The sequence below is a fragment of the Eretmochelys imbricata genome, chromosome 10 (genome assembly GCF_965152235.1).
Source record: "Eretmochelys imbricata isolate rEreImb1 chromosome 10, rEreImb1.hap1, whole genome shotgun sequence".
NCBI lineage: Eukaryota > Metazoa > Chordata > Testudines > Cheloniidae > Eretmochelys > Eretmochelys imbricata.
The window spans coordinates 77,160,779-77,176,403 of NC_135581.1; the positions used below are offsets into that span (position 1 = coordinate 77,160,779).

Consider the following 15,625-nt stretch of genomic DNA (forward strand, 5'->3'; position numbering starts at 1 on the left):
CGTCCCGGTCTTGAAGAACGAAGCCTCGTGGTCAGTTGGAAAGGAGGACCTGCTCCACAACCTGATAGTCAGTGGAGAGACTTCCATTGATTTCTGTGGGACTCTCTTCTCTAATTTTGGATGTGGGGCTAAACTAAAAAACATACAAGCCCTCCTGGAGTTCAGGGATGTTGGATCTGTACTCAGGCCAAACTGTATGTTCATATTGGCCCTGATTCAGCATAACACTAGAGCTTTTGCTTAGTTTTAAGCACAGGCTGAAATCCACCCGTACCTAGCACTGCACTTCAGAACATGCTTATGTCTTGTGGCCATTGGGACTTAACCACATGCTTAAAAATTAAACACCTACTTAAGTGCTGCGGGGAATAGCAATGGGCTCAGCCGTGTGCTTAGAGTTAAGGATGTGACAACTTGCTGTGGTGAGCTGAGGCTTTTCCTGGGGCAACCTCATTGACCAGTCTTCATGGTTGACTCAAATCTCAAGAATGAGCACAACCAAAACCCCAGTTCTGAACATCCCTGAACTCAGGAAAAATCCAAGTCTGCATCCATGTGGTCTGCATCAGAGTATCATAGAAGATTAGGGTTAGAAGAGACCTCAGGAGGTCATCTAGTTCAACCCCCTGCTCAAAGCAGGACCAATCCCCAGGGCTTTGTCAAGGTCTTAAAAACCTCTACAGATGGAGATTCCACCACCTCTCTAGATAACCCATTCCAGTGCTTCACCTTCCTCCTAGTGAAATAGCTTTTCCTAATATCCAACCTAGACCTCCCTCACTGCAACTTGAGACCATTTTCTCCTTGTTCTGTCATAAGCTACTACTGAGAACAGTCTAGCTCCATCCTCTTTGGAATCTCCCCTTCAGGTAGTTGAAGGCTGATATTAAATCCTTCCTCCCCCCCCAACTCTTCTCTTCTGCAGACTAAATAAGCCCAATTCCCTCAGCCTTACCTCATAAATCATGTGCCCCAGCCCCCTAATCAGTTTTTGTTGCCCTCCACTGGACTCTCTCTAATTTGCCCACATCTTTTCCGTGGTGCGGGGGCCCAAAACTGGACACAGTACTCTGGATGTGGCCTCACCAGTGCCAAATAGAGGGGGAATAAGCACTTCCCTCGATCTGCTGGCCTTGCTCCAGCTAATGCAGCCCAATATGCCGTTAGCCTTCTCGGCAACAAGGGCACACTGCTGACTCATATCCAGCTTCTGCAGAAAATGACTTGGGGATTATAGTAGATGAGAACTGCCATTTAGCCAGTCGGTCCCCAGGTTGTAGCAGTGCATGGGGTTCTTCCATCCTAAGTGCAGGACTTAAAACTTTTTGTCCTTCTTTTGGCCCAATCCTCCAATTTGTCTAGGTCACTCTGGACCCTATGCCTACCCTCCAGCATATCTAACTCTTCTCCTCCCCCCCACCCCCACTCCCCAGCTAGGTATCACCTGCAAACTTGCTGAGGATGCAATCCATCCCATCATCATCCATGGTGTGGGGGAGGGGGGAAGAAACCACCTCTCTCCATTGTGCAGGGTGGGAGAAAGATGAAACCTTGTGGATTGCAGAAAATTTTTTGTCTAGAACCTTTAAAAACCACCCCAACCCCCACCCCAATAATTATTAAGCAGTATATAACCATGCATGTGATTTGTTGTTTCAGACCTTGGAAACAATGGACACAGGGAAACCTTTTCTTCATGCCTTCTTCATTGACTTGGAAGGCTGTATAAAGACACTTAGGTATTATGCTGGGTGGGCTGATAAAATCCAAGGAAGAACTATCCCAGTGGGTAAGTTGAATCATTCCATGTTCACCTTTAAAAACTCCTTCAGTCTGTGATATCAAGTACATTGAGACAATCAGTTTAAGGAGTTTCCCTTCTGAAAAAATCATCCCTCCCTCCCACCCCACAAATTACTTTATGCCTTTTCCCTTATGGAAAGGCCATAGAGTTTAATGGAAGATTATATTCCTCCCTGAGAGTTTTGGAATTGCCCTATAGACTTTTATGAGAATTCTATCCCTGGTTATTGTACATCCAGTTTCACTGAAACTAAAGATTTCGCTGTTGGTGAGAGTGCATTGGAAATCAAAGTTCAAAGGATATTTTTGAGTACCTTCTTTGTTGTTAGTTAAATTAGGTTTATTGGAGAGAGGCCAGATCTGCTAGCTCAGATCTGTCGGTAATCCAAGTACATGGCAGACATTCAGTTCCTGGGGGTTCGGTCAAGCTCTAGTTTGTAGGGGTATTTAATTTATTTCTAAACACTTGCAGCACTCGTTAAAAACTCCTCTCCTAGGGTCTGTGCTTCATTACACCCATGCCAATGAATTTAGTGTGAGTAACTTAGGGAAGAATCTATCCGCTCATGTGTGAGCACAGGTGTGGCCTTGGGAAATGACGGCTGGTTTTTAAGATAACAAGGGTGTTTGCACGAAGTCAGCGAACAGCTAATTGAAAGTCATCAGCCTGCTCCTTTCCTTTGCCCTAGTGATAGCTGGTGGTCTATGAAGGAAAGAGCACCACAGACAAAGGTTAGACTGGCTCCTTCTGGTAGCTGTGAAGGACTGCACTCCTTGCCCGCCTCCCGCCAGTCAGCATTGATTTAAGGGTAGCAGAGTCCAAGCCGATGTCAAATCAGATATTTCTGTCACACAAGCTCAGTTTAATTTGTAGAATTTCTCTCTATGGAGATGGCTCTCAGTCTTGTCTGAGATCACTTCCAAAGTGCATAATAACTAGAGACCGCCCCCTAACATGGAGCTTCATAAAAAGCAAAAGTTCTAGTGGGCAAATGGTTTTATTAAATAGTCCTTTTTTTTGTTTTGGTTTGTTTCTGTTCTCAGAAACAAAATGATTCTAATTGAATCAAAACAAAGCTTGATTTTTGTATCAAATTGAAATACTGTTGTGTTTTTGTTGTTTGTTTTTTTTTTCCACATATTTCTTGTGGGAATCTGTCACAAAACTTAGGAATCTTTTCCCTAAGAAATAAACCTGTTTCCCCCCCACCACCACCAAAACTAAAAATCATAAAAGTGTTGATAATTCATTTTCTTTTATTCGTCACTGAAATGAAGAATTACACCAACTGAACATGTCTGAGCAGCAGGAGCAAGTGTAAGGGAGGAACTGACCCAGTGGAATTGATGTGATGCAAGTCAGTGGATTTCAAAGGGTTATACCAGTCTGAATTAGAACAGCACTTGGCCCTCTGTAGATCGCAGATCTGAATTGTTCTGTGATAGATGTATCCTATTGAATAACTTTCTTCCTTTTTGAAGAGCACCTTGCCTGAGTGTGGGATAGAATGGGTGACTCCACAATCTTCTCAGATTAGCTTCACCTCATATAACTCATTTATATTCATTCTGCCTCACCCTTCTGTTTATATCATCATTTTATATTGTTTCCACTATTCAGCCCTGCACAAGTGCAGTACATACAGGTATGTCACAATATTGGCTTTGATCCCTTACACATTTTGGTTTTTGTTTTGCAGATGAAAATGTTGTCTGTTTCACCAGGCACGAACCGATGGGTGTCTGTGGGGCTATAACTCCAGTAAGTATAAGACTGGCTAATGTTTTTAGCCAAGAGGTGCTCGGACCCTGAGGATCCCCTCTATTTACAAATATATGTATGCCCCACAGCATTACAGCCATTGCCCTCTGTCGTGGGGCAAGTGCGCCCTGTCCCCTCTTGGGGCAGGGTAATTACTTCCCCACAGTCATGTCCTTACAGCCACCCCTTGTCTTGGAGTTGTGTGGACTAACAGTAAAAGTCAATATGGCCGCACTCTCAAGGTTGTCTGGCCCAATGGCCAGAGTCAGGGTGATGGCCCCTTCCCACAGGGCTGTGGGATCCAATGGCCCAAGTCACTATGGCTTCAGCTTGACTGGGGTGTATTGCCTAGTGGTCATCAGTCAGTGTGGCCACCTGGCAAGAATCAGTAAGTTCGCCCTCTCTCAGGGCTGTGTGGCCTGGTGGCCAGAGACCGTATAACTGCCCCTTCCGTGGGGCTACGTGACCTAGTGGCCTGTTAGAGGAGTGGGTGGCAGCCTGGTAGGAGGGCCCAGGCCCTCCCTGCTTCACCAGGTCCCAGCTCAGGGCTCGGTCAGTGGCAAGTATGCCTGTCACTGGGGAATCCATCCAAAATATGCTGATTCCACTCGGCAACAGAACTAGTCTCCCTGAGCTACTTCCTACTCAGTTCCTGATGCCATGGTCCCAGCGTTGCCATGGTCCCTGGGCTCCTCGGTCAGTGCGGCTCCCAACAACTCCGCCATGCATTGGGTGTCCTCCAGAGTCTCAGCATCCCTGGCTTCCACTCTCTGGGGCTTCTGTAGTTCCTGGGCTGGAGCTTGCAGCGTGCATCCTCTCTCTTTGGTGGTCAGCCCTGAATGAGCTGAGCAGCTTCCTTTTATACCTAGTCTCTAGCCAGAGCATGCCTAGCAGGGCCACAGGGTTGTGGCCTCTTCGGCCCAGAGAGTGGAGTTAACTCTCGCAGTAGCAGTGCGGGGCAAGTGCGCCCCATCACACCCTCCTAGGCAAGGAGGCTGGACTGGAGGGCATTTCCTTTGGAGCCTGATGATGTTTCTTGACTCATCAGAAGGAATTGGCCTATGGTATTCCAAACAGCTCTCTGGCATAGAAGGCTGGGTCTCAAGATCAAGTGTCAGTCTCCCATATGGCACTTACACAAGAGTCACCAGTGACCAATCCATGATCATCTGCTATTCTTACCTCTTGAGCCTTTTCTTACTGAGTGGTTGCAAGCTAGTTGTCCTGACAGTTATGGTTGCTGACTGGCTCTGAGGCATTGTGGTTTTTTTTTTAGTTTTAAATTGTCATTTTTTAGTTTTTTTCCTTGTTCCGTAGTTCGGTTTTATAGCTGATCAATACCATTTTTCTTCTCCTGGTGGGTTTGTTTCTGATGCTGAGAAACTCTGGCTAGTACTTGAAATTCCTCAGTTCTTCAGCAAGTGGTATTTGCTTTATTTAAATAGGCAGCCGGACTTTACAGCTGTTGAGGAGACCCTAATGGCTGTAAAGTGCTTTGACCATCTGTTATAGAGGCAGAGTAGTTTGTGAGCTACTCTGCTGTGAGAGTCTGTTGAGGAAGGTCAGAGAAAGATCTTGGGCCAGTGTTGTGGAGGGTGAACCAGACTATACTAGAGGCTAAAACAACTCTGTGTTTTTGCTGGGATGCTGGAGACTTTGAGCCTGATCCAGTTTGCATTAATGTCAATGGACGTTTTTGCTTCTAACTTCAGTGGGAACAGGATTGGGTCCCTCGTGACTGACTTCTGACCTAGATCTTGGAGTTGAATGGGCTGTTTGTTTGGTTTTTTTGCCCGATAGAGGTGACTGCAGAGAGAATAGAAGATGGCATAGATGAGTGTCCTGTAGATGATAGATTGACATGCGGAGACCGAGTTTGGCTTGGGAATGCGTGCTGTCTCACTCTGTTTTACAGAGCCTGGCTTGGTTGAGGTAACAGAGCATTGTCATTTTGTGACTGTGCTGCATTTGAGTGAATCGAGTCCAGTGAAGTTGAGACTCAAGTGTTTTGCATTAGGGGCATAAGACTGAAGAGGCCCTCTTGGGTCATTGAATCTGCAGCCAGCCCAGTCCTACAATCCTGTTCATACACTTTGCAAGCTCCAGCTTGCATTGACCGCTGATTTAAATGCCTCCATTTCCATCCTCCAAATGGACCTGACTGTTCGCAGATGCTTTTTTGGATTTACGCCCCTTCAAAAATTCTGTGGTGGCTATTTTCAGGCAGGAGGTTTGGAAAGCCACCATATCGTGGGGAGGGGGAAAGAACTGAGCAGATGCTATCTCAAGATTCTATCTCTAGTGTTGCTATTTATGGGAATTGTACACAAATATTGGGCTTAAACTGCAAATGTAATCGTTATCCAGGCTGATATGACTCTGTGCACCCTGAGGCATATTGTTCCACTTTAAGGACATTGTCATAATAAAAAACCAAGGCCACTATCCATTCTGGTGTGTAATTGCCTTGATTTCAGTAGCATCTGTATTCGTATTTGCTTCTGTAAAACCTCTTATTTATTTTATTTTAAAATATCTGGACAGAATCCCTGTACATTTGAGATTGTTTAGCTCAACGTCAATTATGTGGAGTTAAATGATTTGATTAATGATCCCTCCAACGTACTGAGACCCACCTATGTTCAGAGGTGCTGACTCTGTGGGTGCACCAGGGCTGGAGCACCCATGGTGGGGAGGAGTGGGTGCTGAGCACCCACTAGCCACCAACTGATCAGCTCCTTCTGCTCCCCTCCAGCAGCTCCCACCTGCCACCATCAGCTGTTCAGCAGCAGGCAGGAGGTGCTGGGGGGAGGGGGCGGAGCTGGGGCAGGAAGAGGCAGAGGAAGGCCGGGGTGTGTTTGGGGAAAGCTGAAAGTCAGCACCTGTGCCTTTATTTACAAATTATACCAACCTCCTTTTGTAAAGTGCTTTGAGATCTACTGATTGTAAGAGCTAGGTATTATTGCATGGTGGTTTGTCCCAAGTCTGGCTCTCTGGCTAGTCTCTACCATTGTGCTGGTATAAGTGAATTCTGGGGTGGGGGGGATCCTGGCAGGTTTGGATCACACCTTCACAGCATGGTTTTCAGGTGTTGATTTTTAAATCATGGGTTCTAAACCTGAGCATTCTGGCCTCCAGGGAGGGCTGGCAACAGGCATTGGGGAGGGGTCATGGCCACGGTGCCCTTCTCAATTGCCAAATCGGTGAAGGTCCCAGTTTGCTGGGTGAGGCATCATGTTGTGGAAAAGCGGGTCCCAGTATGGGAAAGGTTGAACCACTGTGGCAGATTATTTAAAATTCTGCTTTGTGTCTGGAGTTATGGATTAGAATACCAGAGGTCTTATCTTAGAAGTTACATTACTGTTCTGTTACCTGTGTGAAGTTCTGGATTCCTGTCTTGCTTGCCTCCATATATTTACAAAGAAGACCCTTGACTTGAGACTATGGAAGTCTTACTACAGTAAGAGAACCCGTCATTCGTGACTGGTACAATTTGTACTCTAAACTTTTTTCAAAGGCAATAGCTGTGTAACCCACCTAGGCGCTATACGCGATGTAACGGTGGATGTCTTTCTAGTCATTTTATTTTCTCTGTAGCCAACAAATGTCACTGAAAGCAAAGGGGAATACTGCACAGAGGTCAATAGGGAGCTGACTGGTGCTAATTTCATCAACTTTATACTCTCTTTCAGTGGAACTTTCCATTGCTTATGCTTGTTTGGAAGATGGCACCAGCACTGTGCTGCGGGAACACACTGATTATTAAACCAGCTGAGCAGACACCCCTCACATCCCTCTACATTGGCTCCTTGATCAAGGAGGTAAGAAATCTTAGCAGCACATTCAAGGAGATTACGCAAGTTACCGTTTCTCATAGGCAGCGAGTCCAATTCAAAAGGCAGCTGTAGCCATCGTCAGCTCCCAAAGATGTTGCTGCCAGCTCCGTTCGATGCCAGATCTAGAAACAATCTCCCCTTTTTCTTTCAAACTTTTATCTCTTGATCTTCTGTGCATGAATGCCCTAATTCACCAAGGTATTTATGCAAGTAGTCCCAGTAACTTCAATGGGACCAGGCTAGCCACATGCTTAAAGTTGGGCACGTGTTTAAGTATCTTGCTGAGACAGTGCTGAAATCACCAGGTATGTCGTGGGTTTTTTCTCCCCCCCCCCTCTTTTCTAATATGTTTAGTGAGACTATTTGGAGCTAAATTCTGCCACCCTTAGTCATGTTAGCAGCATTGTCCCATAAATTGTCGGGCTGATCACAAAGCTTGAGACTACTTGGCACGAGTACAGGGGGCAGAATTTGGCCCTTAGAATATGGGACTGGATCCTGCAGCTGCTTCATGCACAGAAATTGCACTACATCATTGACTGTTTATTATGATTTGACTTATGAAGGTGTGCCTGGTGCTTAACAGAGAACGAAAGTCTAGTCCCCATACTGAGCAGAGGGCTAATGACCCAGGACCCTAATCCTGCATGGAAAATAATGCAGGTGCAGGCATGTGCCCTCTCAGTTGAAAGATCAGGACCCAAGACCCTCCCAGGAAAATACATTTCAGATTTATGGCCTAAATCATCTTAACCAGGGAGTTGACTTCACCTGGTTAAGATGATCAGCAGGCCCACTGATGTCAATGCAGTTAAGACAAGGATGAATGCCCCCCATGGACACCACCACCTCCTCCACCCATCCTGATGGCCCAGTCCTGCAGTCTTTACTCACATGGGCCTCAGTTTTGCCCAGCCTAGCCTAAACAAGTCAGTTGTCCTATTGAAGTCAATGTCACTTAAGCACAGGTCAAAAGTTATATGTGTTCTTATGTGCTTTGCTGAATTGTTGCCATGGGCAGTCCCAAAGACTATACTTATATGGCCCCACACATCTCTTGCTTGCTTTTTTTTTTTTTTAAAGTAGTTTAGCAAATACCTAAGAGTTTAAACCAACGTTCCCTGCAGAGCAAGTAGCAAAGTGTTGAGCATCCTTTGTCTCCCCCCTCCCCTCCCACAAGCTGGAACAGGCAAGCTAGACAACCATCAAAACCCTAAAACGTTACCCAGAAGAAAGTAGAATTTTCCAAGGCAATTTATAACCAAACCATGTTCTTTTTATTTTATTTTTTTTTTCCTGTGTCAGATGAGATTCCTGCAGGTGCATTCTCTTATTCTCTTAGTGCAGGTGCATTCTCTTATTCTCTTAGTGCAGGTGCATTCTCTTATTAGCCTCATGAATGTGTGCACTGGAAGAATCCACCAGAAATGAAGGGAGCTGAATAACAAGTGACTCACAGGATACTAGGGTTGTGTGCCTGCACTTCCCAGTCAGAAACAGACTGGCCAGCCTAGAAATATATATCTTCACAGCAGCCCCTGTTTCAGAGAATCTCAGGGTTGGAAGGGACCTCAGGAGGTCATCTAGTCCAACCCCCTGCTCAAGGCAAGACCAATCCCCAATTTTTGCCCCAGATCCCTAAACAACCCCCTCAAGGACTGAACTCACAACCCTGGATTTAGCAGGCCAATGCTCAAACCACTGAGCTATCCCTGCCCCCCATTTACTGTTTCAGAGAGCAATAAGCAGATCAGTTGGGCCAAGACTTTGGCTTGCATTTCACTAGAATTTTACCAAAGTTTTTCCTATTGTCATTGTGCCAGAACACACAAAATGGCTGTCATAGGTTAATACATTATAAATGTGGTTAAAAACTGGTTACCATCTGCTCTCTTGGCACTAGTGGGGAAAAAAACGCATCATCTAATGGTATCTTACTTACATCTTAATTCTCCTGGCCTCTGAAGAACCACAAAGGCAACCTTGGGAACTTTCTGCTCAAAACAAACTTTAAAGGGCCAGATTTTGCCTTTCGTCTCCCATTGACTAGGGATGCATAGCTGTGGCTGGAGGCTAAATTTGTCCAGAAGACTATTTTGTTATAACAGCAGGGCTGCAAAATGCAAATCCTTCAATAATTCTCTCTCTCCTGGTGATTCCAGGTACTTGTGGGTGGCTCTTATTTTCATCATGTCCAATCCAGGAGGTAGCAAGCAGCCACAGTGCTGGAAAAGATCATGAAAACCATTCTTAATCTGGAAAATTGTCTGTTTGCCTTTGATTTCAAACCTTTGGGTGCTACATGCTTCGTTCTTAAAAAGTACTAAGCATACTTTGGGGTTTAATTAACATTCGGGCCCTGATTCTGGTTTCAGTGTGACCACTTATATGAGAAGTCATGCATATACGTAAAGTGTTTGCAGGATCAGGGAAGAGGTGCTGGTTAACTCGCTGTGGCATTGAGAGGCTCATCTAATTAATGTTTATAAAATTCTTTGAGATGCTCAGATCAAAAACACTATAGAAACTATTTCCATTGAGTGATGGTAAAATGGGAGCATAGTTTACATGTATATCCTGGTTCTTAGTCCAAGAAAATTGGAGTGCTGAGAAGAAATCTGAATGGTTCTTATTACCCTATTTCTATAGTATAATCTCTCATTTCATTTTCAGGTGGGCTTTCCTCCCGGTGTGGTAAACATAGTGCCAGGATATGGCCCCACAGCTGGGGCCGCCATTTCTGCCCATCAGAACATTGACAAAATAGCTTTCACTGGATCAACAGAGGTAGGTGATCACTTCCTGCTTTAAACTTGCCTTTAGCCTTAGTGCATTACCGGATACTGCTCTTCGCAAGGAACAGTATTTCTCTGGTAGAAGTGCTATCTGTGGAAGCTTGGACCATTGTAAATTTCAGTGATACTCAGTGCTTGGAAAAACGAAATCTACTTGGTGGAATTTTTCAGAGGTTTTTGGCTGCTCCCACTGTAGTCCACTTCTGTCGAAAGCATATATATATATGCTTATATATAACCCAGTGTTATATCCATTCTGGGCCAAATCCTGATCCCATTGAAGTCCAAGTCAATGACCACTTTTGTTATGAAAGGGACTAAGAGTTGGCCCTCTGATAGTAAAAATGGTATCATAAAAACACCTTCAACCCAATGTTTTCTTCTCCCTTTAAATTTAGATACAATTAAAATGTCACTACAATAAGCATCCTTTTTGGCTGTACATGCATGATAGAGACGTAAGCCTGCTTTGCTCAGGGAAAATGATCTCTCCAAGTGCTCGCTTGGGGTTAGCAGTCTGGGGGAAGGGAGCGGGGTGTGCCTGGTCAGTGTTGTGCTGATCCAACTCTTGTTGTCTGTTAGTACTGAGCAAATAACTGGCAACCAACTTATATACTGAATTTCACTTTTTTAGTGAGGTGATGAGCCAGATATTTGCTACTAAAACCTGAGCGCTCTAATGGCAGGCCGAAAGAGAACATGCCAGGGTGGTGAATGCTGCTGAATCAAAATTTGCCGGCGAGTTTGAAGAGTTTTGTTTTAAGAAAAAGAGGACTTGTGGCACCTTAGAGACTAACAAATTCTGAAACTTGTTTTCCCCCCCCCCCCACTAGTTGCTGAGTTCCTTTGCCCCGTAATAATAATGCAAGAAAATCTATAGCAAAATGTATGCAGCATGTGTATATCTTCATCTGCTATGACAAAGGGCAGCATCCAATAAAGGAGGGTGCGTTATGCCAAGGATCTATGCATGTTGGCTATTCAACCAGGCCATGTGTTGGACTTGTTTGTTTTTCATTTTCCTCTGAGTACTCGCATCCTACTTGAGCATTCTTCCAACGCCTTCATTTTGACATTCACTGCATGCTTTTTATAATTTGCATAATTATGATAAATTACACTGAGCTGCCTTCTCCAACACCAGAGGTGTGTCTCATTTTATAGGTTCAAAGACATGCTGAAGGCCAAATGTTTTGTGTTTAACAACACCATCTAGTGGCTTATCATACATATGTGCATTCCCATTGGTTATCCCAAAGGGGACATGGCACAGAGCATCCTTCTTCCTTATGAAGATTGTAATATAAATATGAATGGGATCGGCAGCATGCTCATGTTGAGTGTTGCCCTTTATTTGATACTCTATATAATTAGACAAAATATGTAAAATACATAGAATTATCTTTGTAGGCTAAGAATAATCTTTCTATAATCAAAATCAGGCACTCTGTTCTAAAATCCTATAAACTTTCTTGTTTTTATGGATCCACTTTTTATAAAACATGAACAGATCTGTCATTACAAGAAAGACTATCTAATGCATTATCTTAATGTTCGGGCTGAAATCCTGTCTCCATCCAAGTCAGTGGGAGGTTTTCCATCAACTTCACTGGAGTCAGGATTTTACACGTGGTATTTTTATCTTTGAGTTGTGGGTGGGCATTTAAAAATCAAAGTGCTTTGACACAGTAATGAGGGTCATATTGAGTACATTATTTAGGTAGATATTTCTAATCCTTTTCACTTTCTGGTTCTTGTGTATTAGCATCAGGATTTAGTATTTGGGTGCAAATACTGCAGGCGATTGTTTAAATCAAAATGAACATGGAAAGGTGGAGAATGAAAACGTTTTTAAAACCATGTTTTAGGTTAACATAAATGCCGAACAGTTTTGATCTTCAATTACCTGACAGTGTCTCCTTCTAGCTTCCTACTTTTCAGCATATTTAATTTATTCCTAATCAAGCAGCTACCATATAAGGTCTCTCTTACTCAGTTAGCTTTATAGCAAGTTATGTTAATTTTCAGCAGAAGACCGCTTTCTGTTTCTATTATCTTGAGGGCTAGCTGGGAGGACTCTGCACTGCTAATTGGAAGGACCAGGTTCACTTCTGGTTTGGGAATCTTGCTCTGGTTATAAAGGTAGCAGGTGAAACTTGAGTGTAACAAGCTCTTCAGCTGATTGAAACTTTTATGTTTTTTTACTGTTCTGATTCAACAAGATCTGAGTGTTTCTCCCAGGCACACAACTGAGTACAAGGTTGAAAGGACATACCATAGAATCAAGGAGCACAATCTCTTTAGTGGAACAAAGAGAAGGCTAAGGAGTAACTTGGTCACAGTTTGTAAATGCATGTTTAGGGAACAAACATTTGATGATGGACTCTTCAGTCGAGCAGGCAAAGGTAAAACAAAATCCAATGTCTGGAATTTGAGCCTAGACTGATTCAGACAGCAAATAAGGCCTACATTTTTAAGGGCCAGAGTGTTCTAATGGTGAACTAATCTACCAATTCTTCAGTTAAGATTAAATCTTTTCCTAAAAGATAAGCTGTAGTTCAAACACACATTGTTTGGGGAAAGTTCTGTGATCCGTGTTATGCAGGAGGACCGACTAGATCACAATGGTTGATTTTCAAATCATCTTGTCAGAAAATACTAGGTGAAAATTCAAATGAAACAATTTGTTTTTATTTTTTTTAAATTATTTTTGTTCAAAAATTTTCGTGGAAAAAACTCTTTTTTTTTTTTTGACCAGCCCCATTTATATGACTATATTGTAAATTCTTAGGGCAATTCGTTCTGTAGTCAAAAATTAAAACCTGTCATGTGGTAGAGGATCTACTGATACCAGAGACCGAATCCCTTCTTTAATTGTGGAGCCATGACAGTGATTTCATAAGAAATGGCAGGGTGTCACCTGATTGTTCTTTTTATAAGAACAGTAGTCCATTAGTAGTCCTTCCTGCATTGTCCAATTAGGGGCCTGATCCTGCAGCCCTTACTCTGTCCAAAAAATGACTTCCAGGGGACCGCTTGCATAGGTAAGAACTATATAATACCAGGCCCCTACATTTCCCTTATATCTAAGACAAATGATAAATATTTGTGATTTTTTAAAATTGCAAGGCCCACCTTGGATGGCTAAGTACCTTGTAGAAGCAGGTGCTGAGAACTAGAAAATTCAGCAATTAGAAACCTGGAAGAATTATTTTGCAATTCCAGCTGTTTCACAGCCTGTCCTGCTCTTGGTAACCTCATGCATTTTACGACACTTTGAATGAAGTAATTTTTTTTTTTGAGGAATAAACCTGTGTCCTGTGAATCCCAATGCCATAGGTTGGAAAACTGATCAAGGAAGCGGCCTCTAAAAGTAATCTCAAAAGGGTGACCCTGGAGCTTGGAGGGAAGAACCCCTGCATTGTGTGTGCAGATGCTGACTGTAAGTATTTGTCACATTGCAATTAATTAATTTTCTAGTCTCCGTGGCCCACACAGCACTGCTAGTGACTCCCATGTAACCTCTCCAGCAGAGGACACAGCGTGGTCCAACTTGCCACAAAGCCTGGCCAAGACCTCTTTGCTAGAGGGTGTGCTACACCACTCCCTGCACCAGCCAGGCTATAAAGGGAGGGCTCATGTGAACAGGAGCGGACTGTTCTGAATGCTGCCCTCTCTGGGGCAGGGAAGAGCCCCGCTGGCTGAGGCTGCAGAGATGGTGTATTGTAGCCATGCACCCCTGCTCGGCTGCCCACACAATTTTCTCAGCCAGCACTCCTGCGCTGACTTGTTTTAGTCTCCCTGACGGAAGAGAAGCTGCAGTTGTTTTCTGTAAAGGCAGCATCCGTCCCACAATACTTCCCATCACAGGGGATAAGGACTAAATTCTGCCAAGCTTAATGGGACTACTCGTGGGGAGTAAGGTACTACTCCGTGTGAGTCAAGGTGACCGAACTGGGCCCTTAGCTGAGACATGCGCAACCAGAGACTGTACCGGGAGGGAGGATGGTGGTGCAGACAGTCAGAAGATTTGGTCATGTCTTGAGGCTCACAGGGAGCTTTCTTTTTTGGTATTTTTATAGGCCGCCTTGAAGTGAGCATGTTTGTTTTTGTTTTTTTGAGGAAGCATTGAGAGGGGGAACAGATAACAAGACTTGTTGAAAGTCCCTCACTAATTTCTGGTTCAAGTCAGTAGAACGCCTCACTCTCTCTGTGGTGACCTTTCCATTCCAGTGGACTTGGCGGTCGAATGTGCCCATCAAGGAGTTTTCTTTAATCAAGGCCAGTGCTGCACGGCTGCCTCTCGAGTATTTGTGGAGGAGCAGATCTACCCAGAATTTGTCAAGCGCAGCGTGGAGTACGCCAAGAAAAGACTCATTGGAGACCCATTCGATGCCAAAACTGAACAAGGGCCACAGGTAATGATGATGTGCTCAAGAATAGTTTTCCGCACTCCTGGTGCGAGTGGTGCTCCTGTGTGAGCTGCAGTCCTGATCCAGTGACTAATACCTCATTGTATTCTTTCTTCTCTCTGTTCTAAACATCAATTAATCATGAGGGTTGACATGTTGGCTCTTTCCATAAATGAACTGAAAGCTGGACAATAAAGAAATTTACCCAAGTGGGCTGCCCTTTTGCATAGTAATGCAAAACCTATTACGGCACGGAGTATCTTGTGCAGGCAGAGTGTGGTGGCTGCAGATGTGTTATAATTCAGCTATAAAACAGTGATGCCACCCCCTTGCAGGAGGAATAATATGTAGAAGTGGAGAACAAAAACCCCTAATGCACAGAGAGGGGTTTAAGCAGAGTCCTTTAAGCAGAAGGCAGGACGGTGCCAAGCTGAATATCAGCCTTGCCAACATTTTGGGCTTTTACACCTCTTCTTATCCCTTCTAAGGAAGCCATAAAGATCCACGATTGAGGGAAATGTTTCATCTTCTCCTAGGTCAACCAGTTATTAATAAAACATAACAAACCCGTGGCACCTTAAAACTTGTGCTCTGCCAAAGGTAAATGGGAAAATGCCACTCCAAAAAGTTTCACGGCTTGTTCTAACTCTGGAATCCATAACTTTCTACTAGTTCAGACTTTTCCCAACACAGACTTGAAAGGCTTAGGCCATCACCATGATAGCCCTGTATGAAATAGGCAGGTTCTGCTTACAGTTGGAGCTCTGAAACTGATGAGGGCCCAGCTCTGCCAGCCATTCTGACTGCGCATAACAACCTCCTCGTGCAAGTCATGGCTTTGAAATCACTGGACTGCTTGCATGAGTAAATTACAGCTCAAGGTGAATAAGGATGGCAGAAAGGGGCCCTTGATAACAGGTATGTGGTAATTTAAAGAATGCTAACTAATGGCTAGTGAGATAAGACCAGATTCTGATGCCTTTCCCTGGGCCTAGTCTACAGCTAAAATTTAGATCA

General features: G+C 44.1%; 1 protein-coding gene across 1 annotated transcript in view; it reads left to right on the forward strand.

Moving 5' to 3' along the window:
* ALDH1A3 (aldehyde dehydrogenase 1 family member A3) overlaps positions 1-15,625 on the forward strand; it is a 48,075-nt gene that overhangs the window by 18,801 nt on the left and 13,649 nt on the right. Inside the window, exons 4-9 of the mRNA XM_077828000.1 lie at positions 1,660-1,789; positions 3,504-3,565; positions 7,258-7,386; positions 10,075-10,188; positions 13,536-13,638; positions 14,430-14,614. Coding sequence (XP_077684126.1) covers positions 1,660-1,789; positions 3,504-3,565; positions 7,258-7,386; positions 10,075-10,188; positions 13,536-13,638; positions 14,430-14,614 — 723 coding nt within the window. The remainder of the gene's footprint in view (positions 1-1,659; positions 1,790-3,503; positions 3,566-7,257; positions 7,387-10,074; positions 10,189-13,535; positions 13,639-14,429; positions 14,615-15,625) is intronic.